At 38.9% G+C, this 26,133-nt stretch overlaps 1 protein-coding gene across 4 annotated transcripts in view; it reads left to right on the top strand.

Moving 5' to 3' along the window:
* The window catches only part of col27a1b (collagen, type XXVII, alpha 1b), a 591,175-nt gene that overhangs the window by 349,677 nt on the left and 215,365 nt on the right, over positions 1-26,133 (top strand). For all 4 annotated transcript variants that reach the window (XM_073052881.1, XM_073052882.1, XM_073052884.1 and 1 more), the window contains exons 22-26: positions 238-282; positions 5,565-5,618; positions 7,551-7,595; positions 15,918-15,971; positions 17,484-17,537. In XM_073052881.1, the coding sequence (XP_072908982.1) occupies positions 238-282; positions 5,565-5,618; positions 7,551-7,595; positions 15,918-15,971; positions 17,484-17,537 (252 nt within the window). The remainder of the gene's footprint in view (positions 1-237; positions 283-5,564; positions 5,619-7,550; positions 7,596-15,917; positions 15,972-17,483; positions 17,538-26,133) is intronic.

The following is a 26,133-nucleotide window of genomic DNA, read 5'->3' as shown; positions in this document are numbered from 1 at the left end:
CATTTATAGTTGAATGTCCAAACAAAACCCCAGGCTAACAATAAATTTTCCCTGTTTATGAACATAATTTTCTACTTGATTCATCCCAAAGGCAATATGGATGTGAAAGTCCTCGTAATCCATTAATTGAAATTAGTTTGGCAAGTACAAGCAGTCTATGGAAGTAAGAACGCCCAGGCTTCTAATAAATGGTACATTTTATTTATTGATACATGTTTTTTAAATGGTTTATTAAAGGGTGATGAAGGACCAAGTGGACCAGTGGGAAATCCAGGCCCTGAGGTATGTTTAAAATTTTAAGCATTCATTAGTGTTAATGCAAACACTAGAGAAGTGTCATAAGTCATGTTTCGGGAAAGTTTAATTTTATAATTATTTTTACCTTGAAGAAAAGAGCTAGATAGAATAAAAGAAGCAGGCAGACTCCATAAGTTCATATCAACTGTCCATGACTTCAGTACAGATTTCATCAAGTACAGCATTAAAGAGAAATGATCACTGGGAGTCGAAGGAAAAACTCCACTGGCTCAAGTGATACCTCACCCCTAGGACAACTACTGTGATGTCTCAGCCTTGAGAATTATAACAAGAGGTCCTCAGGGCAATATCCTAACCAACCAACATAAGCTACTTTTTCAGAGACCTTCCTTCTGTAATAAGATGATCACTGATGATTGGACAATGTTCAATTCTGTTTGCATGTTTTCAGAAAGCACAGAAGCCTGTGCTCATCTGGATAACCCTCAGAGGTGGACTTATAAATAGAAAGGAACCTCCATGCTAGAGAAGCAATAGGCCATCACCATCTCTAACAAGAGTGAATTGAATTACCCAGCCTTGATTCTCAGCAGTATTACAATGTTGAGGCAATATCATCAACATCCCAGGCGACCAAAATCATTGACGAGAAACTTAATTGGACCAGCCTTAAAAATAATGTGGCTATATGAGCTCCTATTTGGTAGAGACTGAATAAACTGCAGTGAGCTACTTTTGTTACCTGACTCCCAATGCTGTTGAACAGGCAGGCGATGGAATGCTTTCCATTGAGTTCACTGCAGCTATAATCAAGGAGTTTGTCACTATCTAAGACTAAGTACCTCGCTTCACATACTTCCCATCCATTACCGAAGACATTCACTTTCTCATCTACCAATGCACCATGGCCTGAGTATGTACAAACCACATTGTAGATCTCTGAGAAGGCTACTTTGCTAGGACCTCATAATTACACAACCTCAATAACAAAGAAGTGCAGGGTCTGCAGATGCAGAGGAATGGCTTTGTTTGTAAATTTTCTCCACAAATCATACACTATTCTTGGTAAAACATCTCATTCCTTCATTAATACTGGATTTGTATCCAATAACACCCTTGAAATACTGTCACAGAGGTTCTGTAGTGGTTACAACAGTTCTCAAGGTCAGTTAGGGATATAAGATTCAGTCTCGTCAGCAAAACTTCCACTCCACTATTGTAAAAATACCATTTAAGCTATTCTCATAGTGCAGTGGTGGCACCAATTGGATGTACTTTTGAGTGGAAGAACATGAATTAATGGCAGAGTTGCCACCTTTGAATAATTAATCTGTTACATATCTGTCCAGTGTGCAGCTCTTCAAAGTCATACCATTTACAAGCCATTCCACAATCATTTAAAAGAACTGGTTATAATGGGAACCACGGTAGCGTAGTGATTAGCAGATATAATTACAGCTTGGGGTGTTGAAGTCCAATTGAGTGACTCCTGTAAGTAGTATGTACATTTTCCCTGTGACCGCATGGGTTTCTTCCCATAGTCCAAAGACATATCATTCTATAGGTTAATCAGTCATTAAAAATCATTCTGTCATTAGGCTAGGATTAAATAGGTGGGTTGCTGGGCGGTGTGGCTCGTTGGGCCAGAAGAGCCTATTCTGTGCTGTATCTCTAAATAGAATAAGTAAAATATATAAGATGAAGTAAATCTTCAATTTCAAACAGGACAAGTACAGTCTTATCATCAAACCATACAAGTTCAGTCTTTTCAGTGTGTAGCTGTATAATGGAATGACTACTAATCTCACTGTTGATTGACTATTGGCAGCACTTTTTAAAACTTCTAAGAATCTAGAAAATAAGATTTGAGTACAAGCAAGTACAAATATTGATGCATGATATATAAGCAGCCACCCTACAGCACTAGTTGGTTACCACAAGTCTTTATATCCTTAGTCATATGTATTCAAGGTTCAAGACCTTAAATATTCCACAAAGTTGTAATATTCTGAATGAAACAATTTTTTTACCACTTGTAGTTCTGATTATCTCGTTCCTACAATATCTCAGTGTAATTTATTTAATTAGTTAAATAATTATGTGTGCTAATTGGACCTATAACCACTTCGGAAGATGTTATTTAGTAATTGGTCATAAACTGATTCAGTGAAAATTGAAACTGGCTGAATGTTGTGGACAATCTGAGGAAATGAAGGTTGAAAAGGGTAGATTAATGAAATCTGTGCAAGATCTGCAGACATCGGAATAAAGATTGAATGGATCTGAAGCCAAATAATAAAGAAACTGGAAGAAATGTGCACTGAAGATTAAGAGAGGCAGAGTGGACAGAGAGTATCTGTTTCCCAGGATTGAAATATCTAGTGCCAGAGAGCATGCAATGTAGGTGAGAGGGGGATGTGAGGGGTAAGGTTTTTATTTAGAGAGTGGTGGATGCCTGGAGTGCACTACCTGGTATGGTGGTAGAAGTAAATACATTAGAGGCTTTTAAGAGACATTTGGGTAAGCACGTGGGTATAAGGAAAATGGAGCAATATGGACATGGTGTAGGTAGAAAGGAGTAGTGTTTGGGAGTTTATGATTTGCTTTTTAGCTGGCTTGGCACAACATTATGGACAGAATGTCCTCTCTCTGTGCTGTGCTGATCTATGTTCTATGCTCTAAGAAGACAGAATGCATAAGTTATGTAAGTTATTGATGCAAAGCATATAGAAGTGAGTCCTAAGCAAAACTTGAAGGAGAAAGTAGAAAATGTGATCTGGAGGGAATTATGTTTGTAAGGGTTAAATGAGAATTCTAAGTGATTTGAAAGAGTGAATGTTGCATGCAATTTGAAAAAAAGGAATGCTGAGCTGGAATTTTAGATACAAAGAGGAGCTAGATTTAAGGGGAAAAGTCAGTAATCCTGAGTGACATGGATGGATCCTACTGATTAAAATGCAGTGCTGAAACATTGAGCTAAATTTTGGAGAAGAAAGTGTGGGAATCAAAATTTAAAATTTGTTAAGGGTAATTTGAAGTCCAAACTGAGTGAACTTTGCAGACCGAGCCACCAGAAAGATTATTGAGAATGCGAGAAGCAGACAAGATTTAGAGGAAGCAAACTATGGAAAAGAGGGTCTGTGCAAGACTTTGGAGAGTTTTCTGAACCAAGAGTTCTAATGTGTCCAATTTGGTGGATGAGCTTTAGAACTAACATTCAGATCAACTAAGTTGACACCTATTAAATGTTTCTGGAATGGTAATTAAATGGTAAAACATGAAGTGCTGCATGCCGAACGCAGATTTGTAACAGATCACATCTTTTGAATATGGTCTCTTGATTACCAGATTGAATAATAGTTTCCTGATTACTGAATGGATGAATCACATCCCTAATGTAACTCAGTCATTGATAAAAAATTCAAGGAAGCAGTGTCCACTTTTTTCTAATTTATTTGAAAATCATTCTTAAGCGTACAATAGGAAGTGGATGAAAGCCTCTACTGCTTGATGAAAACTAAAATCTAAGTGTTAATCTTATTTGTGTGTTGAGCCAGTAAGTAAGTTTACGGATGGGAATGGAATATTTTTATTTGTTAGGTAACCGAAGTCAATAACAAAGTTGGTACAACACACTGATTCATAGGAAAATTCCCCTTAAGCTGCCTACACATGACCTGAGCATCAATTCAGAAAGACTGCACGAATTATCCAGTTCTCCTATCTCCACTCTTGTGGTTGACTTCTGCGCCAGTTTATGTTGAGGTGTTGCCAGCTTTGTGAAGCAAATCTGTACTTGTAACATCTGGCTTGCCACTGAACAGACTTATTTTGCATGGAACCTGTACAATAAAGAGGGAAGAGGCTTTCATCCCAGAAGTCTGAATAACTTTCAAACCCATAGACCTATAGTATGAAAGAACAAGGTGTTAACCTAATAAATGCAGCATTCCATATCAGTGATGACATTTTACAGAATAATGCCAACTCTTCAACTCAGGGCTAACCCAAAATTTAAACAGACTGGAATTTTACTGACGTATTTAAGTAAAAGCTTCTTTTGATAGGCTAGTGAAAACAGAAGACAAAAAGGCATCAGCAATATCTCTCTGTGGTCTGCACTAGGTGTACAGATTTCAGTCGTCACTGGAGGCCCTATTAGTTTAGGTACTAATAGACCTGAATCCAGTGAAAAACAGTTTGCAAATATTTCTATTCTTATTTCTAAAAGAACTTCGGTATTTGGATAATGCTGGAGGAAGTCAGTAGGCCAGGAAAAGAGTACAGTTGATTTTCTGGGCCAAGACCCTTCAGCAGGACTGGAGGAAAAAGATGAGGAGTCAGAGTAAAAGAGTAGGGGGAGTGAAATGGAGCAAAACGCAGGGTGATAGGTGAAATTGGGAGTAGAAGAGGGGTGGAGTAAAGAGCTGGGAAGTTGATTGGTGAAAGAGATACACATGACCTGAGGGCTGGAGAAGGAGGAATCTAATAGGAGAGGCCAGAAAGCCATGGAAGAAAGAAAAAAAGGGGGGAGGAGGAAGGCGATGAGCAGACAGGGAGATAAGATGAGTGAGGGAAATGGAAGTGGGGAATGGGGAGGAGGGGGCATTACCAGAAGTTCAAGAGCTTGATGTTCATGTCATCGAGTTGGAGGCTACCCAGATGGAATATAAAGTGTTGCTCCTCCAGCCTGAATGTAGCCTTATTGCAGCAGTGGAGGAGGCCATGGATAGACATATCGGAATGGGAATGGGAGGTGAAATTAAAATGGGTGGCCATTGCAAAATCCCTCTTTCTCTGGTAGGTGCTCGGCGAAGCAGTCTCACAATCTAGGTTGTGTCTCACCGATACACCAATTCGGTATGTGGGTGCCTTAAAGTTTGATGAGCACTTGTAATTATCATACCTATCAATAATTAAGTGTGACTAATATTAAATATGTTTTGGGGTCCTGTAATCACCAAGTCCAGAAAAGTTCAACAGTTATATTGCGTCAGAACAGCGTAGGTGAGCTGGTAAAAATGTCTGTTCTGTGATCTGCTTAATGTCTGATCATGGTGGAGAGTTTCACCCACCTGGAACATCTATAAGGAATTTGTACAAGAGCTCCCTGTACTCTTCCCACACATAATCTGGTGGACTGCATTCCACTTGAACAAGTCTCACCAGTTTCAGGAGCCATAACCAACATGCTTTATAAAGTAGCCCCCAACTAACAAATGGAATTTTAAATTGGTCTGAATAAGTTTTGTAACTGAGCCATCATTCTAACATGTGGCATTAATTTCTTCTGTGTATTATTGTAGGGACGTCCTGGGAGGAGAGGATTTCCAGGCAAACCAGGACCTGATGGTCCCAAGGTAAAGAAATAGGTGGATATAGCAACGTAGATCCTATTTCAGCTACTTCTTTGTGTTTCAACTTCGGTGGCTTAAACAAGAATTACAACTAGGCAGTAAAATCCGAAATGCATTTGTCAATTTCAAGAATTATTTCCTTAAACAGTTCAAGATCACATTTATTTTATAGTTCACTAAGTTAAGCTGATGATACAAATGCAACTTCAGTTTTAATAATTTTTTTCTGTAAGTAAATTGTCCTGTTACAGACAACCTGTACATATGATTCTGGATAAAAATCCAGCGCTTTCCCAACGTCTCTAAACAGGTGCCATGGTAGCATAGCAGTTAGCACGATGCTTGGGCGTTCCAGAGTTCAGATTCAATTCTGGTGCCTTTCTGTATGTTCTCCCTGTAGAATGCATTGGTTTTCCCTAGGTGCTCCAGTTTCCTCCCACAGTCTAAAGATGTTAATTGATCATTGTAAATTGTCCCGTGATTAGGTTAGGGTTAACTGGGTTTATCAGGGGTTGCTGGGCTCAGAGAAGAATCTGTTCTGCACCGTATCACTAAGTAGAATTTAAAAAAAAAAAAAATTTATGAACCTGATCCTGGTTTAAATCAAACTTAGATCAAAATGAACCAAACTTAGCACTGTTTAGATTCATCTCGAGTTAATTAACTAAATTATAAATCAGCAAGTTGTTGATCCACTTTATCATATCCCACTAAGGCAGGAATTATGCAGTGAAGTTATATTAATTGCCTGGGAACTTTCTCTAGCCAGAGAGTAGTGAATCTGTAGAATTCTTTGCCCACAGGCAGCTATGGAGGCCAAGTCTTTATGTATATTTAAGGCAGAGGTTGATAGGTTCTTGATTGATCAGGGCATGAAGGAACATGGGGAGAAGGCAGGAGGTTGGGGCTGAGAGGGAAGAAGGTATTTTTGAGTTCCTATTAAATTGAATTAAAATCTATACTATTGTCTTACTTAGCCAGCTGGTGGTGTAGTACCATCTGCACCAGACTTTGAGGTGAGTGATCCTGGGTTTGAATCCGGCCAGCTCCTTGCATGCTTTCTATCTATGCTGAGTTGAGCATCAAGCTAGCATCTTGGCCTCATAAAAAATGGCATAACTGCTAAAGGAACAACAAGGTTGCCGCCTGATGTGTTTTAAGGTGCAGAAAGGAACAACAACTGTCATCCTACAGTCTTACAAATATAATCATCTCATTGCACAGCGCCCAGTCTGATCGTAGTAGAGCATCTGCTGCTGCTGCAAAAAAGAATTAGATCCTCAAATTCCAAAAGGAGAGTTTAGCATTTTCTTAAGATTTATTTCCATGGTAAACCTGGTCCTGTCAACACTTTGGTGACTGCGAAGTTTAGTTTGAAATTCCTCTGTTTACTGCTGACTGGTGATGAAGAGCTACATCTCAAATGTGCATTCTTTAATCAGTATAGGTGTACTGCAGTGGAAGAGGAACTTGTAGAAGCAGGAGTAAATATAAAATCATTTTAATGTGGATGATAAAGTAATTTCATTTCAGTATTGCCCCTTTATGTATTTGACAATCTTTCGGGTGATTTTTACTGCAGCCTGCAAACTATTTTAATGGATTGCATAGAGTCTGAAAAAGGCAGTTGTATTTACAGTATATGAAGCTGAATATTGATGTTTGATTACTTTAAACATGTGGCATCAACAATTCTGTTAAATAAATTGAAGCTTTGAGGCAAATGTATGAAGTCAAGGTGGGCAGTTCAGTCTACCACTAGTCCTGGAAGTGTATTATTCAGATTGAGGATTTAGTTTGCTCTAGTTAAAAAAAATGTCAGGCTTTGAAGAATTGAGTAACATTTCAGAACAATCTTTAACTTTTCAAATATGTTGAATGAGACTTTATTTGCTGAGATTTTGATTGCTTTCTCCCATATCCCTAACCCTAAAGGGTGAACCTGGCAATCTCGGAAGAGTTGGGAAAGTTGGAGAGCAGGTACTGATTGGCTTTCTCATTTTATTTTGTAACAGGAATTCATTGCATCTTGCTGCATTTTGATTAATGCATAATCTAGTTTATATCTGATGAAGGGTCTCAGCCCAAAACGTCAATTTTTTATTCTTTTCTATAGATGCTGCCTGACCTGCTGAGTTCCTCCAGCATTTTGTGTGTAGAAACATAGAAAACCTACAGCACAATACAGGCCCTACAGCTCACAGTGCTGTGCTGAACATATATTTACTTTAGAAATTACCTCGGGTTACCCATTGCCCTCTATTTTTCTAAACTCCATGTACCTATCCAGGAGCCTCTTAAAAGAACCTATTGCATCCGCAAGACCCTATTGTGTGTGTTGCTTTCTATCTTAAAAACGTTCAGTTTTTTACCACTGCACCATTTAAACACATTATCCAAATAAAACACATTATCAAACCAAATATAAACTCTTAATGCATGAAAGATAATTGGAATGTGCTAAGCTGGCATTATTCGGAGTGCAGCCCAATAAAAGTACAGATTGCTAGAGAACGTATTAGTTCAATTCAGGATTTTTTTAGTACTATGTTTGGATTGCATTTTAATGAGAGCAAAACTGAGGTGGTTTGCTATATTGGAATACTCTTAAATTATGATTCAATGCAAAGTTGTTTGCACCGCATAGTTGGGAAGTTGGTCTTTGTTGATAAAGCATTGTGCTTATATCCAGACTGGATGTGTGTGGACAGTTTACCTTCTACTTTCATCTTATCTCTTCTGTACATCTTTCTCTAATTTAAGTATGCAGAGTTTTGAAATTATATTAAATCTTCCAAAAGGAACCAGGAGGTTGAAGATGGAGCCATGATTGTATGCTGAGCATTTCTTTTCACATGGTGCTATCATCTTTGAAGTATCAGAAGCACGGGCACAATATAAAAATACAGGTGCCCTCAAAGAGGTGGCAAGCAGCCTGTTGTCAGGAGAGGGAGAATGGGATTCATAGGCAGAATCATCCACTGTTTACTATGGGTATCTTTGGAATGTTAGGCAATTGAAGATGTGTCATCTGATTGCTTGCATCAAGTCAACGTGAACTGGTGAGCAGCCGTAATTCTCAAGTGAAGTGCGAATGATCAGCTTCCCACCGCTGCCTCTAAGGAGTTTATACATTCTCTCTGTGTCCGTGTGAGTTTCCTCCAGGTGCTCTGGTTTCCTCCCACATACCAATTGGGAAGTTAATTGGTCATTGTAAATCGTCCCGTGATTAGGCTAGGGGATTGCTGCGCAGAAGGACCTATTCCGTGCTCTCTCAAAAATAAATAAATAAACTTGAATCTTTGAAGAATAAACTTGTTGTGACTAGTGGTGTCCCACAAGGATCTGTTCTGGGACCTCTACTTTTTGTGATTTTTATTAACAACCTGGATGTGAGGTTAGAAGGGTGGGTTGGCAAGTTTGCAGACGACACAAAGGTTGGTGGTGTTGTAGATAGTGTAGAGGATTGTCAAAGATTGCAGAGAGACATTGATAGGATGCAGAAATGGGCTGAGAAGTGGCAGATGGAGTTCAACCCGGAGAAGTGTGAGGTGGTACACTTTGGAAGGACAAACTCCAAGGCAGAGTATAAAGTAAATGGCAGGATACTTGATAGTGTGGAGGAGCAGAGGGATCTGGGGGTACATGTCCACAGATCCCTGAAAGTTGCCTCACAGGTAGATAGGGTAGTTAAGAAAGCTTATGGGGTGTTAGCTTTCATAAGTCGAGGGATAGAGTTTAAGAGACGCGATGGAATGATGCAACTCTATAAAACTCTAGTTAGGCCACATTTGGAGTACTGTGTCCAGTTCTGGTCGCCTCAGTATAGGAAAGATGTGGAAGCATTGGAAAGGGTACAGAGGAGATTTACCAGGATGCTGCCTGGTTTAGAGAGTATGGATTATGATCCGAGATTAAGGGAGCTAGGGCTTTACTCTTTGGAGAGAAGGAGGATAAGAGGAGACATGATAGAGGTGTACAAGATATTAAGAGGAATAGACAGAATGGACAGCCAGCGCCTCTTCCCCAGGGCACCACTGCTCAGTACAAGAGGACATGGCTTTAAGGTAAGGGGAGGGAAGTTCAAGGGGGATATTAGAGGAAGGTCTTTCACTCAGAGAGTGGTTTGTACGTGGAATGCACTGCCTGAGTCAGTGGTGGAGGCAGACACACTAGTGAAGTTTAAGAGACTACTAGACAGGTATATGGAGGAATTTAAGGTGGGGGGTTATATGGGAGGCAGGGTTTGAGGGTCGGCACAACATTGTGGGCCAAAGGGCCTGTACTGTGCTGTACTGTTCTATGTTCTATATGTTCTATGAATCGACAAACTTTTGAGTTTTAAGTGACAATATTTCCAGCATCTCCATCATTTGTAAAAACATGTAAGGAAAGACTGAATACCTAGTAAATCAGCATCATATCCAGGGAGTCACAGTTACCCATCCCATGATTAATGAACAGATTTGATTTTTACAGACATACATGAATTGACTCTGTCCGTAAGTTAAAATACGTTAAAATTACTCAACGTGGTGATCGCAACTCCACAGTATTGTAATGAATAGTATCAAAAGTATGTAAGACTAATAAAAAAGAACAATGAGTAAATGAAAGAGGGAACTAATATTGTTGTTTATAGGATTGAAAGTGTGTCAATACGTTGGACTTCTGAATTTAATAACATTACATACATACTCCTTCATATGTAGGGGAATCCATGCATCTGCTGTTCATAACCCAGGGATGGCCTGTATTGAGGAATGCAAGACACAGAATTATACATTTTGGTGCTGTGCATGTCTCTAAGAGGATTACCTAGATAGCTTGAAATTAATTCCTAGTTAATAAGGAAAAAGTACTGCAGGAATAAGAGGAGTGGAGCTAGATGGACTGAATTTTAACAGGACAATTGTAGACTAAATAGTCCGTAATGCTACAATGTTTGGTCTTTCCATATCACATTCTTTTATTCTACTGTGACAAAGATAATGTAACAACCGTTCCATGGTTCCAGTGTGAAACAGCATTAATTTCTTTCCATCCCATTACACCACACTTCAGAAAAGATGAAATTATCAACTTGGTCAGGTCCAACTGCTTTTTTTTTCTCTTCTGGATAAAATTCTTACCACAAAAGCAATCTTGAAACAAGATGTCCCTATTTCATAAGAAGCCAATTGTTGCTTCAACTGTGCTTTAATACTTTTGACAGACTCTGTTTATCCAGCATTCTGATACCCACAGTAAGACTTCACTAGTGCTGGGTGTTAGCAGGATGGAGTCTGTGGGAACAAGTCTATCTCAAACAATTCCTACCTCTTGCAAACATTCATTTGAGTTCACCACCACTAGTTTAAGTATTGTTTTCAGTGTGGCAATACTGGCCATGCTTTCTTTTTAAAGTTCCTTTCTCAGTAACAAAAATGAAAGAATTTTGTAGTATACATCAGACTTTGCAACATCAGTAGGCAGAAAAACAGATGACATTTTTGGTTAAGGACCATTCAAAAGAACTGTAAAGGTGAGAAGACAAAGCATATTTTGATTCACAGTAATGATCATGGTATTGACTCCTCTATCGTGGAGAAATCAAATACAGATTATGTGATAGCTTTTTCTGTGGAATATCTCCATTCAGTTCACAAAGGTGACTTTGAACTTCCAGTCTCTACTCACTTGAATTTTCTATCCTGCTCTCACTCTGACCTGCGTTGCTCCAACAATGTCCAGTTTAAATTCATGGAGCAGCGTCCCATCTGTGCATGATCTGGAAAAAGCTACAGAAAGTTGTGAACCTTGCAAGCTCCATCGTGGGCACTAGCCACCCCAGCATCAAGGACACCTTCAAAAGGAGATACCTCAAAAAGGCAACATTCATCATCCAGGACATGGCCTCTTCTCACTGCTACCATCAGTGGTGCCTGAAGAGACACACTCAATGGTTCAGGATCAAATTTCTGAATGCACTACCTCAGTAATTTTCCTCACTTTTTACACTACTTACTTAATTTTCTATTTTTATATATACTTAGTGTAATTTGTACATTTTATTTTGTAGTAGGCCTCAGTTAGTCTCAATAGACCATGGATTTGTGCCTTGGAAAGTTTCCAGGGCGCAAGCCTGGGCAGGGTTTTGTTTTATGGAAGACCAGCAGTTGCCCAAGCTGTAAGTCTCCCCTCTCCACATGTTGTCCAAGGGAAGGGCATTAGGACCCATACAGCTTGGCACTTTTATTTTGTACTGCTGCCATAAAACAAATTTCATGACATATGTCAGTGATATTAAACCTGATTCTGATTCTGATTTTTTTATCTGGATACATGAGAATCAGGGTGACAGGATGGAGATATGGCTGCACGAAAGGAGGTGAACTGCACTCCTTCCTTCCGCTGGTCAGTTGGTCACCCTTGGGTAAGGGGTAGCACCATCTTTTCCCCCTGATCAAAGTCACAGGAAGCCATGAGAGCAAGTGGTGAATGGATTTATTAGGAGCTGGTGCATATCACAAGTCCTGGTTATGTGATCACTGGCACTGGGCAGATAATCTCTGAAGAGTATTGATAATAGCTGGAGTCACCCATCTTGTAAGGACACTGCCCAGAAGAAGGCAATGGCAAGCCACTTCTGTAGAAAAATTTGCCAAGAACAATCATGATCATGGAAAGACCATGATCATCAACATCATGTGACACGGAACATAACGAATGAACAAACATTAGAATCATTTATGACTTAATGTAGAATTTAACAATACCAAGTGAACCTCTGTTCTTTCCCTCTCCATGGTTTTGGCAGTATTTCAGTTTATTTCATCTTTCTATTTTGATTGCAAATAATTGTTACCTTGGCAGATTTGGTGTGCACCCTATTACAGAGAGTCTCTTTGTACTTTCCACCCTCCTTATCTCTGCACAATTAAAGTATGATCGCCTGCTCACTTTATCAGTTCTGATGGAAGACCCTTAAACATCTTTTTGACCCACTTAGTACTTCCAGCTTTTTCTGTTTTGTTTCAGATATCCAGCGTTTGCAATTTTCTTTTACTCATGCTATGTTTCTTTAATCTTGTTTGCATTAAAAAGTGAAGAGGATCCAAGACAAATCCAAGAGCGGAAGGCTACCCCTCAAGGGCATAGGAACTTCCAACACAACTCAGCTATTACAGAGATAAGCTAAAGAATTGCTTATTGTTATCAGAATTTAAATGAGTCAGAGACTAATCCATCAGATTTTAATCAACCTTTCATCATTTTTTGTAACATAACATTTAAGAAAGATGAGCAAATGTTGGAAATCTGAAACAAAAAAATAGAAAATTCTGGAAACATTCAGCACGTCAAGAAGCATCAGTCAGCAGAGAAAAAGAATCAACATTTCAGGTCAAGGATCTCCTACTATAACTGAAAAAGTGAAATTAAGCATACTTTTTAAAGTCCCCCATGACTGTTGCAAATTCTTTAATTGACAGGGCACTTTCTGTGCATTCTTGATAGTATATTAATACTTCCCTGTGTTCCCAAAAGCACTTGTGGCCAAATTCCGTGTTTCTCTCCATTACAATTGCCCTGCCACCAATCCGTTGTTATGCCAGCCAAAACACTTAATTTCCATAAACACATGGTAGACTGTAACTCCCTGCATTTCACTGGCTGGGAATTCCCTTGGAGCAGCACACTATTTTCCCACACACCAACCATACTTTTGCTCTGAACAGTCGGCTGCCAAAAGCTTCCTTGAGGAAGCCAGTTCAGATCTGATTTACTAGGAGCCTTTCCACTGAGATACTTGGAACCAGTTGTCAAAATTGCAGAGCAAATTGAATGTTTGTATATGTTGCACATTCAAAATATGTTAAAAATTAAGCAGATAATTAAGATGATAAATTGCTCAATAAATTAAAAAACAGGCATTAGAAGAGACTTAATCAAGAAATGCAATCTATTGGAAACATCCCCCTCTTTCAGAGCTCTTCGTCTATTCTTTGAAATGAAAAGTTTTGCTGAATCTACATGAGGTTTAATTTGTCAGTAGGCTGATTTGCCAGCACATCTGATGGGATTCTATATGCCTGCATCTGCCACTTGACTCCACAAGGTGATCAGCTGGACTTCCTTGTGTGTTCTGGCTTGCGTGGAAATCTCAGACTTAACCACAGCTACTGAAGTAGATGCCAATATTTCTGTGCGTGGCTACAAAAGCTTTTGTGAAAACTTCAGTCCATTTAGTTCTAACAAGGAAACAAATTTTTTTAAGTGTTGAAAGTGGCACTTTGGTAAGAAAGCTAATAACATTTGAGAATTAACCAAATGATGCTTTAGCATGTGTACTTGTTAGCAGCATGGCGAGGGTGGCTGCAGGGTGCTGTTCCTGTGTTGGATGATTGAAAAACTGGGTCCATTTGCCTATGTTATTTTACATAGTGTATCTTAGACTCTGCTGGTGATCATTTCTGGGTCAATTTGTGAACATTGACAGAGTTGCTCAGGTACTTTGCTGAATGTTTCACCTGCATGCAGCTGTTTGCCACTGTGAATCATATAGCTTACAATAGCGGGGGTCACACTGCACACGTTTTCTCTACTGCTGTCAGACATTGAATATTTTGGGAGAAACTACTATCTTTCTTGTTATTTCACAAAAAAAGTCACAGTATGTTATTATGCAAGGTTCAGGAGTGAGACTAGGATTAAAGATTGCTTATAGTCATTACTGCTTCTCACAGCTGATTTCTCAAGTTCAAGTTTAATTGTGTATTAACCATACATGAATACGGTCAAACAAAACAGTGTACCCACTGGGAGCAAAGTGCAAAACAGCCCAACACAGCACAGGGCACATACAGTGCATTTTAGATATCAGTAAAAAAAACTGTCACACAAAAATGATATAGTCCAAGATCCTGAGTCCATGAACGTTGCAGCAGTCTGCAGTCAAATATAATGCAGCTTGCTTTCTGTTAAGCAAACACTAGGGGGCAGCACCAACTTCAGCTTGGACACTGTGCCAGGCCACCTCCAGTGTTGCACACCAGCTTGAACAACTCTCTCCTGGGCAGCTGTAAGCAGGCGGCACCACAGCTTGAGGCCTAGAGCTCACCGTGATTGAGGTCACGCAGTTCCCCTGCCATCTGCCCCTCCTTCACTTTCTCTGCCAACGGACTACTCACTGATGGGGGCAGATCTGAGGTACTTTAAGTTCTTCATGTTCAGGAGGGTCTTGTGATTATTAAAAAAAAACTTTTTAAAAGGACAATAAAACCTTTGGTTGACCCCGTAGAAGTCGTCGTGATCAAATGGGCTGCCATCTTATCAAGATTTCAGTAATCAGACTTGCAGTAAATAATTGACTGCATTTCCTTTCATTTTTTTTGGTAAAAATTGTGAGATTCATGCAGCAGTCACCGGTCTCTGAAACGGCAAAGAGCTCACTGTGAATTGCACGGACTAAGAGTTTCATAGCTGAAAGCCAAGACTTATTGCAAATGCTAGTGCTTCCCATCTTGTCCACATCTCACAGTTTACTGTCATTGCCACGTTAAAGAGGTCAGCCATTTCTCAAGGAGAGGAGACTTTAACTACTTTTTTATTTGGGTAGCTCCAAGCCCTCCCACTGCTTTCCCATCATACGTGTATAGATGTGTATAGAGGCACGTTTCTTTGCAAGTTGGCCATGAAGGTTGCACTTGCTGGGCTATGTGTTGGAAACTACAAGAACTTATAACACATCAATGCAAAAAGTTACCTGGCAACCATCAATGTCAACTTCAGTACGGCAACGCTGTTCCATGAATTTTTACATTAAAATAACCCATAACTGCTTTAAAGCTACAGTACAGTGTGGGGCATTCTCTAAGCCACAGTTATTTACAATACATTCGGCCAGGAATTGGATTATTGGACAATGTAATCTCTTGATCATCTGCCATAAAGGTGATGATGACACACTGGGGCAACTTGCTAGGAAAAATACGTGTGCAGTCATCACTCCATACCTTTCAGTCAAAAGAAAATAACAATGGCATTCCAGCCAATCCCATGGGATATCACAACTCCAACAACAATTTTCTATGACTATCTCTGGTGATTATTTTTTGTGTACTTTGTGATACATGGCCCAACTCAGGATAAGGTGGATACAATTATTGTCCATATGCAAAGCTGATTAATTAATGCTTCCGAATCCATGCACAATTATTGCTCTGTCTAATCCTAGGCTCAGTGGGTCATTAATTACAACATTTAATCATTTTTATGACTTCTAAAGTGAAAGAAATATTCTGTTTTTTATTCTTTCACCAGGGTGAGCCAGGATTCATGGGACCAATTGGAGAACTTGGAAAGATTGGGGAAAAGGTACACAGAACGGATACTCACCAACTGATCCTTTTTCTGGGAATATCATAGCAATTATCAGAAATATCAGGCATATTGAGACAAAGATGCAATTTATTCTGGAACGGCTGAAAGCAGACACAAAAGTCACCACAGAGAGGAACTAAAGGCGATTGTAATAAAAGGACGCATTGCATTAGAACGTTTGAAAAAGGTGTAATTCAGATAGTATGTATTAGAAAACAGAAACTACTCGTTTGGCTCAATAAGTTGTTGCCAGTGTTTATACATCATATAAAATATCTCCCTTAAACCTTCATTCAGTAAACACAAATATATCCCTCTTTTCCTTTTTTCCTCATGCTAATGTGTTGGCATGCTGGTCCTCCCCAGCTTACAGGTACCTGACCTGCATACAGACCATACGTATGGATGAGTGTTTGGGAGACTGGTAGGTCGGATTTGTCCGCTGCAGGCACCTTCTCAGTGCATAGCAACATTTCTGCTCTGAACCGTTCTGGCCACAAACAGTTCCCAAGAAGGGAACCTGCTTTAACCTGAGAGGACCTGCCTCAAAAGTCAGAAGCTCATGGGTCTATTCCTGGAGATTCGTGCACTCTTGTGGCATTCCCATGTAGTAGTCAGGGACAGCTGCATCACCAGAAGTGCTTACTGGCATGACAGGATCTATTGACATTTGCCAGTTCCCCAGAGACATTGTGGGTCATCAATGTGTAGGAAGACGAGATAAGCGGCAGGGTTCCTAAAGGAAAACAGAACTTGTCGGGGCTCTCTTGATGCTTCAGCAGTTTACAACATTGCTGTTTCACCTTGCAATAACTATCCTATAAAGGCAGAGATTTCTGAAGTTTCTGATCAGCTAAGGGAGAGAAACAAAATCAGAGTTTCAGGTTGATAACTTTTGAATACAACCTTTCTCAGTTATGATGAAGGATTATCCCCTGAAATGTTAAATCTATTTTTCCCGATCATCATTGTTCAAGCTGCTGAATATTTCTAGTTTTCAGTGTAATGACAAAGGGTTTTGGTCTGAAATACCTACTGTTCATTTCCCTCCATAGATGCCGTATGACCCACTGAGATCCTCCAGCATTTTGTGTGTTGCTCCAGATTCCCAGAATCTGCAGTCTCTGTTTGATCATGCAAGTCTCCTTAGACTAAAAGAGTAAGAACAAATCAAAAAGCAGTTTTTGTACAGACTGCTAGAATCGGATTATGTGATTCTCACACAATTTGTGCAATTTTAATGATGTTTTGGGTTATGCCAAAATCACACTTGCAGTATATACCATTATACTTTCTCCTCCCATCATATTTCATCTCTTCCTCCTATTTGGGCTTTATTTTGCTCCCTTGCCCTCTCTCCATCTCAGTTTGAAATACATTAGCTCTCTGATGGTGAGCACATCCCAAGAGCATCAGCCCCAACTCACTGAAGTCACAAATGTCGGAGTATTGTGTAAATTGTATTCTGGAATTTCCACTGAACAGTGCCTGCTCTTGTTCCTGCAGGGTGATCGTGGTGAAACAGGTCCTCCGGGCCCTCCAGGAGTTAAAGGAGCAACGGTAAGGAGTAGAGTTGTTGTCTCTCTATCCTCATTGCTTTATAGCCCCTTGCCCTCCCTGCATTCCTACTCCTATGTATACTGAACCTCTTTAGTCTGTCTCCACAAATCCTCTGCATTCCTGTCTTTTCAACCCTCCCTTTTTACTTCTTCCTCCTCTTTATCCCTCCTTCCTCCTGATTTGTTTCACCACCCATTTTCTCTTTCCTTCTACCACACCTGATCCCATTCGCCTTGTTCATCCTTCTGGTTCCCCTCCCATCTCCTTTTCTTCTCCACTACCCCTATCCCTCCATTATATTTCACACACACTACCACTTTTCCTCCTCTTGCCCCTTCACTACCCTCTCCTTACTTCCTCATTCCACTCATACATCTCTTCCACTTTTCTTCTCTACACTTCCACTTCTTCCCATCCTCACTCCTCTTCTTTCCCCTTCTCCATTTTCCACCCACCTTCGCTGCCCCCACTTTCCCACCTCCTTTGCTCTCCGCTCTCCTTTCGTTCTTACCCCTCCCATTTTTCTCTCCTTTCCCTGCTCCTTTTCCTTCCTCTTCTCCTTTTGCTTCCCCTCCTCCCCTTCCACTTTATTCCTCATCTTCCTTCTCCTGCTATCTTTTGATTTTTTACCCTCTTTTTCTCCTCCCATTTATCTCTCTCTCCATTTGCACATTCTCTCCCCATGTCATTTTAAAAGCTGTGTTTTCTGAGCCTCTGGTCATAGTCCCCCCCCCCCCCCCATTTCAAAGCCAATGAAAGATAATTAGCTTCATGATTTTTCCATAGATTGCAAGGTAAATGATAACACCTACTCTTTAAAATGCATCTTCTGAAATGCATAAATTCTATAATTATTAATTATCCGGAATTCAAAAGCAAAATACCTCCAATGCTGTAATTCCGAAATAAAACAGGAGATGGTGGAAACACACAATAGTCCATCACGACATCTACAGAAAGATTTAATGTCTCATTAGTCCTGACTTTCCCATCATCAATGATGAGAATTGAATTGTTCAATATTTCCAGTATTGTCTGTTTGATTTTAATAAATAGGGTTAAAACTAGGCCTGAAAATATCAACTAGTTATGCACTTTAAACTTCAATAAATCAACAGAAATGATCTGTATTTTGATGCTGACATATCATCAGTGGTGTGACTTGGGGTCAATGGGGTGTTTCAGTTTTTCAACATCAGACACTCTCATCCAGGTGACCCAGCCAGGGTTGGTCAGGCTTGTGTCCTAGCGGCACTGAGAAAAGGAGAGTTCTTATGTAATTTTTCTGGCCATCCTGAGAGGCCATGGGTGGACACTGTACCTCATGGGATAGATCCTGAGGTCCCACCTCCAGATGCCTTGATGGTCTTCTGGCAGTTGTTGCTGTCAGGACCTTTTTTTTAATCATCTTTAATCAGCCCTGAAAATCAGAGGCAGTTAAACAGTTCAAATTAATACAGTATTCCAGAAATGTATTTTAAAATATCTGCATTTACTTAAAATACCTTAAATTTCTCAAAATAAATCAATTGAAAATTTGAATTGACAGATCACATAACTTTGCTCACCTTTTTAAGCTAGTGACATTCCTCGGCTAGGGGAGTTTGTTTTTTGGTGAGACCCGAGAAGGAGCAGGAGATCACGTGTGTTGGCATCTGAACTTTGGCTCACCTCTGATCTGTGCATTTCAGTGGGTAGCTACGGAAGGCAGAGATGTGCTGACCCCTGCACCACAATAGGTGATGGTCCCTGGCATAATTTCCATTTACAAATAAGTTTAGGCCACTTGTGTTCAAATCTTGGCTCTTGGCGCTTTAGAAATTCTGTTGCTTTGGAGATGAACAGAAGAGATTTTCCAGAAAAGTCATATGAACAGGCAAAGTCAATTACGTTTGGAATTTTGAGAAGCTAGAATTATTCAGCTTGCACCGATGGTTATATGAATATTTCATAGATTGAAGATTGCGAATTATTGTAGTAAGAGTGAATCAGCAGAAATTGTTTCCAGTGACAAAAGAGTCTATAACTATTAATAATAATAATAATAAGAAGAAGTACTTTATTGAGCCTGAGTGGGAAATTCTTTTGTTACAGCAGCAACATTTAAAAGCACACTTAGCAGTGTGCAGACTTAACTAATAATAAAGTACAGATAATAATATACAAAATAATAATGTACCAATGTAGACTAGAGGACATTGGTTTAAGTTCATTGGCATATGAAATTGTTATGAGGAACTATACCTTGCAAAATGAGCTCTTGTGATCTGAAACTCTCTGCCTGATAACAGTGGTGGACAAGTTTCATGAATAACTTGCAAAAGAGAGTTGGATAAACATTTGAATGGACTGCATTTACAAGTCTCTTGTGGAGAATGTAAGGAAGCTAGATTAATTGGTAGCTCTACCAAAGTCACAATGGAACAAATATTGTCCTCCTGCTTCAGATCACTCAGTGATTCTGTTGCTCTCTGACTATAAGGGAAAATGCCAATTCAAAATTAAGTATATAATAGATCGCCAGCATTGACTAGATAAAGGAAAGATTCATATTTCAGGTGGAGCCTTGCTGCATTTTGAATTTTCTAGCAGCTTATGTAGTTCACTAGCAAAATTGTCTTTCAAAAGCAGAATAGTCTTGCAAGAGTTTTTTGACAACTTTATACGGCCTACATCCTGGTGATAAAATGCTCCATCTGGTGGCCAAAGTGAATATAAATGATCACGAATGACCAACTCAGTCAGAACGGCCTTGCAAACAGGGGTTTGATTTCAAAACTTTTAGTTGAATGCCCGGTATTCCTCATTAGGTCTCAGTTGGTTCTTCCAACACTGAAATTATATCTTAACCTGCAAATTTTAGCTTAACATTGGGAAACGATTTAATATATCAATTCATTGTCCTAATTTGTCTTAATTCCATTGTTATCTGTGAAAGGTCAGTCTAGTGACATAATTAATCTTACAAACTAATCATTTATTAACAAACCACAGATGTGATGTATCAAAAACATCACTGTTAAAATATACTGCATTTCAACATTATGCATGGTCATGTTATCTGCCCTGTATTCAAAATTAAAAGACAGAACCACTTGAAATAGTCTTCTTTTTTGTTTTGAAGATGTTAGTTTTGAATTTGCATTGTGACATTCGAATACACTGAGTTGTCAGTGAATAAGCTGTCATGTGTGACTCTCCACATATGGATGCCTATTTACTGACAAGAGAGACGTCAAGTCTATTTCCATAAGAACGTGAGGATTGGAAGCCAGACATTTTCCCACAGGGAAGTGAAGAGAGTAGCTCTTTTAGGCCATAGTACTGTTTTCTCCAACTGACTACAAGGTACTTTTATTGTATTTTCTGCTCAGAAAAGTAAACTAGCAAAAAATAAATTGGAAACTAAGAAAGCAGAAAACCTTAACATCCAAAACTAGTGGCTAAAATATGTTTACATATCCAAAATGAAGGATTGTGCAGATTGAAATCATTCAGCAATTTTGTGCAGAGTTCAAAGTGGGATAAGTTTCATCATTAATAAGGAATGACCTTCTGGTACTCGAGCTTTGTGTAATCTGGTGCCATTTTCCTGTGGTCCTGTTAATCCATCTGATGTCAGTTGTAATGTCCTACCCAAAAACTCTCACTGATGAAATTTTCAACCCCTATTGGCCATTTCTCATATGAGAGCATTTAATAATGATGAAGGCTCAAGCTGAGTATCATTTGGTGGTCAGGCACATTTTCCTGCAGTAGTGGCCAGAGTGTTGCATATTTATCTGCCAGAAGCCTCAAAATGATTGATCCAAATTGAAATCCCAGTAACCACATCCAAAGGTGAAGTCAGCAAAATTAAGTGGTGACAAATTCCAAATAAAATATTGCAAATATTCATCAGGTGGTATTATACATCACACAGTACTTGGTGACACGGGGAATGTCTACAAGGCGCTAAGGTATGACTCCTTTCTATGACTACCTGCACTGTTGGGATTCTGCAGTGCCACTAATGACCCCTTGAATTATGAATGTAAAGGTCACATTTATTAAGGATCTGCTGGAGATTTTGACTTTTGCACTGAAGCCGTGAGCATCAAAGTGCTATGCTAATGAATCTCATTGGAGCCAACCTACAAAGATCCTGAAGCTAGGGTTCTGAGAATTAGGGTGACCACGATGCGGACTTCAAGAGAAATGCAGAGCACATACTGCACTTGAAATTTGCCTAGTAACCACATGAAAGTAGCTCCACAGCTCTCAAAGTCAATGTCAGGATCTCCCTAACTTTTAAAAGACGCCTCAGGATTCTTAGCAGTCTGTATAACGTGACCTTTACCGATTACAGCTGCAATGGTCCTTTCTGTTTTTAGAAAGAGTATTTGGCTGCAGGACTCCCAAAATCACAGACACACATAATGGACACTCACGTCCTTTCAGATACCTCCCTGGCCATCTCCTTTCATGCGTCCCTTATGCTTATGAAAATTGGCCGATGAGCACACAGTTGTTGGGTTTCTGCAGGTTCCACTTCCTCCTGGAGAGAACTCTGCAAAGTCTGTCCCCTTATTGAAAAATGCATTCATTCTCAGTCACCATGCTCCAGAAAAGTCATGACTGTAATGTGCCGTGAACTTTTAAGAGATATTTGCTCAAGCTAAAGTCATGAAGAAAGTTGTCATCAGTGTAGGCAATTGGATACATAACATGCTGTGTTTTGAAATAGAGGACCTTTGGTGCTGTTTTGGATCTACTCATAATGAATTCCGTGATATTTTTTAGAGCTCTTTGAAACACTGCTGTTTTAAAGCCAGAAAACAGTGCAGATGAATTTCTGCTTTATGTTTTATCTTCTGGCCAAGATAGATTAAAATGATATAATTTAATAATAAATAAATCCCGCATAAGAATGGCTTAGCTGAATAGAGGGTGTTTGCAGCCAAGCCAAACATGTGCCTGGTAACACAGTCTGTTGGTAGATACCTGCTCGGCAATACTTGATGCATAGAACTGATATTTATCCAGCAAGGTAACAGTTAATCTGCTGGTCATAGCAATTGTCCAGTAAATTGCATGGAACCAATCCAAAAGGAAGGGCTAAGATTAGAAATAAAAATCTTTTAGACTTCAGTATGTGTCTGCCAAAACTGGAACTGTTTCAGCACAGCCAAGATCTCGAAGTCAAAGCTGTTGAAATGGGCATTTAAAAAACTGAGAACTGCTGCCACTAATAAACACAACATAATATTTGCTTTCATCCTATAAGATGTGGTTAGGTCCATGCAGTTACAGTTGGAGGACAATCATGTGATCTTGATCTTTAACATGAAATGTTACAAAGAGGTAGGGTTTATATCCATGATTCAAACTACAGATTTGTCCTGATTATTTGTTCCACACTAGTTCTTCATGCCAAGCAGAGGCCAATGTTTTCCCTGTGAAAAAGTGAGGGGATAAATTAATGAAATTTATGTTCAAAATTGTTTTTGTCGGCAATTATTCAAAAATAAGCAAGGAGTCATTAACCCAAATTCCCAGCCATGTTTTCTCATATGAGACCAAAACTGAGACCAAACTAGTGTTTATCATAAATTTTAGCTCAAAGGAGTCCAAATTTCAGATATAGGAAGAAAATGAGTGAGAAAAAAAGTGAAAATTACTTTGGCTTGATTTTGCTGAAGAATGTCTGCTGTTATTAATGTGCAACTCAGCTATCATTTTAAGAAATGTTGCTGGTCATTTTGAACCATTCTGCCAGAAGATTTGTAAAATGGCAATTCTTGTTTAATCTCTCCATGAATTATAATTTGACTACCCCTAAAACTTGCTACAGAAAGCTAAATCTAATAATTAACAGATTAAGTACCCATTCAATGACATGATCATTGTTAATAATTGACACACAGCTTTATTTGCTTGAAAAGTGAAAGGCGATTATCTTTCAGTAGTGATTTTATTTAGGATTTTAATATGGAAGTATAAATCATTACAATTACTTTCATTCTTTTCCTTTCTGTTACTTTTCTATTTCTTTATCCATTCTTTCTATCCCACACTTTTGAGTCATTTGCCACTGACTTCATCAACTCTAATTCACTCTTCATTTCAGACCTCTCACCCTCTTTTTGCTCAATATTTTCGTGGACTGTGGAGACAGGAGACAGAACATTTGCTGCATCATTCATCAAGATCCAAGTAGCTCTTTTGTCTTCCCTCTCCTATAAAGAGCTCATGGTCTGATACCTCTGCAGCAAACACGCGTTAAGCTTCCTATTAATACAGTCCAAAAGGATGTGTCCTTGTCTCAAAATCTGGACCAATAGACATTTTTTAAATATATGGGCAGCATAGTGGTTAGCACAACACTTTACAGTACAGGTGATCCAGGTTCAATTCCTGCCCCTGCCTGTAAGGAGTTTGTACGTTCTCCCCGTGACAGTGTAGGTTTCCTCCTAATGCTCCAGTTGCATTTTGAATCTTGGTGAACAATGCAGCAAATGGTTTACCCATTTAACCCACGAAAATATTGAGCAAGAAGATGGAGAAAGGCCTGTAAGGAGTTTGTACGATCTCCATGCGACCACGGGGGATTCCTCCGAGTGCACTGGTTTCCTCCCACAGTCCAAAGATGTACCGGTTGGTAGTTAATTGGACATTGTAAATTGTCCTGTGATTAGGCTAGCATTAAATTGGGGGATTGCTGGGTGCTGCGGCTCGAAGGGCCAACTCTGCACTGCATCTCAATCAATCAATCAATAGGTAGATAAACCAACTAACCAAAAAAATCACAATTGCCTGTCCTTTACAACAGATTTCACAAAAATATAGCTATGCTCTGTCTCAGGTCTTGTTTGTTTCTAATGATCTGCATTTGACTATCATTAAAAATCTTCAATCACATTTTAAAGTATCATATTCCAACAAATCCCTTTGGACTGGATTTCATTCCTGCTGATGTAAAAGCAGAATTCAGTGCTCCTGATAACATAAATGTGCTAGGTTTTCTAAAATTGACTCCTTCTACCTTAGGCCACGAACTTATCAATCACCCCTCATATACCTGAAGTACATATGAAGAAGTTAAGTGCTGTAAACATTGACCTTATATTAATTTTAATTAAAATAAATTGATGGACTGGGGAGATCCAGAATTCTCTATCATACTCTGCCTGATTTGGCCAGATGTAAAATGCCACCTGTATGTTTGATTAAAGTTGATTATGGCTTATTTCCATTGGGTATCAGTGTGTAGAATTGTAAAACAGTATTTATCTATGCCCTTTGGATATATTCTCCCATGTTCTGATTAGTCAGCGCATGAAGAGATGCAGGGAACTTGGGACTAGAAGGAAAATGGATCAGCCATAATGAAGTGATGGAGCAGATCCAATGAGCCATGTAGCCTAGTTCTGGTCCTATCTCTTATGGCCTTATGCTTAGGGATTGTAAATTTCATCAACAATTAAGGTGCCTGAAATTAAATAGACAGATATTATTGATATTGTGCCTTATCATAGTTGAGAAATGCCTTTACAACAATGTCATCAACAATGATTTGAAGAATGACAACTTGAAGTTTTAAAGTGGTAAAATACTCAAAAGCACTTAGCAAGCAGACTAACAAACAAAAGCAAAACTTAGGTTTAAATCAAATGGAAAATATTATGGCATTGTTGTTTTACTAAAACATCAATTTATTGTTATTTGTCCAATTTATCCACTTATGTGCGGTCTTCCATTTGTTGAGAGGAAATTCTGAAAAGCCAGTCTTTTACAATCAGCTACTATACCATCTGCTGTAAAGATGTATTAGGTATAGTTAACAAAAACAGTTTTTATGTTTGAAAGAAAGGATATTTGGAATTTAAGTTTAGTCAGCATCAGGTTTCATATCATTGGCATATGGTGTGAAATTTGTTAATTTTACAGCAGCAGTACAATGAAATACATGATAAATAAATACAGAGAAAAACCTGGGTTACATTATATATAATATATACACACTTAATGTAACTCAGTTTATATATATGTGTCTATTAAATAGTTGAGTTAAAATAAGTAATGCAAAAATAAACAGAAATAAAAGAGTAGTGAGTTAATGTTCATGGGTTCAATTATAATCGGACTAAATTTGTCCCTTTTTTGTTAATATAGATTCCTATTTTGTGATACTGAGGTACTGTACATGGTATTTTCATCTCCAACTCTATTGTCAATCTTATGGCAGCCCTGGAGCTTTCATCTCATATTGCTGTTTGGATGGAAATGGATTAAAAATAGCCAACCTTACTATTTTCTGCTCTGTGAACTAAAAACGGAAATGGCTATAAAATCTGTGCAAATGAGAAATAACTTGCAGACGTTCTAGGTGAAAGCAACCATAAAAGATTGCCCAGATGTGTTGATATCATATGGTGCATGCATCATGTTATTGTGGTAAATGATTTATTTCTACCAATTGACACACTTGATAGGTGAGATAGCAATGTGAATTCCTTTTAATTCATGTCTTTTTTTTTGCACTCTGTCCTGCCAAACCATTTCCAACCACATTCAGACTGACGATGGAAGTCTGACTCAATGCAGTTTAAGAGTT

This window comes from Hemitrygon akajei, chromosome 7 (genome assembly GCF_048418815.1).
Source record: "Hemitrygon akajei chromosome 7, sHemAka1.3, whole genome shotgun sequence".
NCBI lineage: Eukaryota > Metazoa > Chordata > Chondrichthyes > Myliobatiformes > Dasyatidae > Hemitrygon > Hemitrygon akajei.
Note: the sequence above shows the minus strand (reverse complement) of the source record. Positions and strands in the feature narration are given on the sequence as shown.